Source organism: Phanerochaete carnosa (genome assembly GCF_000300595.1).
Source record: "Phanerochaete carnosa HHB-10118-sp unplaced genomic scaffold PHACAscaffold_18, whole genome shotgun sequence".
Lineage (NCBI taxonomy): Eukaryota > Fungi > Basidiomycota > Agaricomycetes > Polyporales > Phanerochaetaceae > Phanerochaete > Phanerochaete carnosa.
This window is the reverse complement of record NW_006767645.1, coordinates 46,006-47,644: the sequence shown is the minus strand read 5'-3', so window position 1 is coordinate 47,644 and position 1,639 is coordinate 46,006. Positions and strand designations below refer to the sequence as shown.

General features: G+C 49.9%; 1 protein-coding gene across 1 annotated transcript; it reads left to right on the top strand.

Annotated features, from left to right (window-relative positions):
• Positions 1-326: 326 nt before the first annotated feature.
• On the top strand, positions 327-739 carry PHACADRAFT_265683 (uncharacterized protein). The gene has a single exon (XM_007402065.1). The coding sequence runs from the start codon at positions 486-488 to the stop codon at positions 723-725; it is 240 nt and encodes a 79-aa protein (XP_007402127.1). The 5' UTR covers positions 327-485; the 3' UTR covers positions 726-739.
• The last annotated feature ends 900 nt before the right edge of the window (positions 740-1,639 follow it).

Genomic DNA, 1,639 nt, shown 5'->3' with positions numbered 1-1,639 from the left:
CTAACCTAATACACACGGGGGATTAGCTATACAGGGCGTAAGCATAAGTGCATACTGCGCAAGGACGATGTGGAGGGAGATTCTGCGTACAGGTCGGCGCTCGATATATGCTGGGCTTTACGTGTGGGGAGGGAACGGCCGATGACTAAACTCGATATCTAAACGCGTAACTAAGCTCGATGAACGATCTAATAAAACTCTTACTTAAATGCTTGTGCCCGCGCTCGTCGCGGGCAAACCTCGTCTCGCGCTCTCGCGAGTGTATTCTCGATGCTCTTAGGATGTGCCCGAAGCTCGGAGGGGCAGACTTTAGAGGTGAAGGTGGGGGAAAGGGGAGCTTGCTCCATTCGACGGCGGGAGGTCGCCTTTAATATACATGCGAGCGCTGCTCCACTGCCGTGCTCTCGGCCGGAGGTCTATGTGTACGGAAAGTGAAGGTAAACGTTAACGAAAGGGTCTCTATTGGGGAAGAACCTGCGAATGCGATGGAAAACGAAGTAGTGGCGTCAGGCTTCGGGAATGGCGCGCCGCTCCGACAGGCGATGACTCGGCACGCTCGCGCACATCGGGTCCCTATTTACATGCGCGTTCCTGCCGCCCTCAGGTCGCGGGGTACTCCATCACTTGCGGCGTCACTTACGTCCTGTCTTCCTGGTCAAGCCACCGTCCACCATCTGTGTACATGCGGAAAGAAGGTAAATGTAAGTTCTTGGTGTTGGCGCTGAAAACCCTTCTACAACGACAAAGGGACTTACTCTGGGTGCGAAGGGAAAGAGCACGCAGAGTGGGGATGCAAGAGGAGTCCTTATATACTAAAAGGAAGCAAAATTGAAAGTCCGCTAGAATGGGGAAGCCTGCCATAAAGAGGTCCGTGTGTGGGAACACCATATATGATTGTCCAATCACTATCTACGTATTAGCAGTGCCTAATCTAAGATGTCCACCTTAAGTCCATACCGGGCGGAACGCCGAGCCAGAGCCACTAGGCGCTTCAACACATATTTTGTGGAGACAGGAACCACAAAATAAGTTTGCTCTTTTTGTCTCACCTGGAAGGAACCTTTTTGGGGAAAATGTGGAGAAAGAAATGATGATGATTTCGCCCTGAGAATATTTCGACTCTCCTAATACCTCAAAAGGTGTAAAAGCAGTGTATCTTTTCATACCACTAAAACAATAACATCCCCATAGGAAAATAGCTTAAGTGTATTTACGAAACAAACTGAATGTGTTTTTGTACCTCTATCCGCGCAAAATAGTATAAAATTAGCCCCGTGAAAGTTGGGCTCGCTTCCGGCCTCTTAAACTTTGGAAGAGGCGGCACCGTCATGTCTACATAGCTTCTCCAGCTCTCATATCCTTACCGTTTCACATGCTATGGGGTCCGACGTGTCTTTATGGTGTGGTACATTACACATACCACGTCCTCACGCTTAATGTATATTCATTATGGCTTGTCTAGATACTAGCTCTCTCAAGCAGCCAGTGTGACCCACCCGATCTCGAATCCTCCGCAAGTACTTGGTGTATCCGGATCATACAACCGCCATCGACCGGGAGGTCTGGGTAGCTCGTTCGGGACACTTACCAAAGAATACAATCTGGCGTACCGAATTCGGTTCCCTGGTAGGTCGCCGTG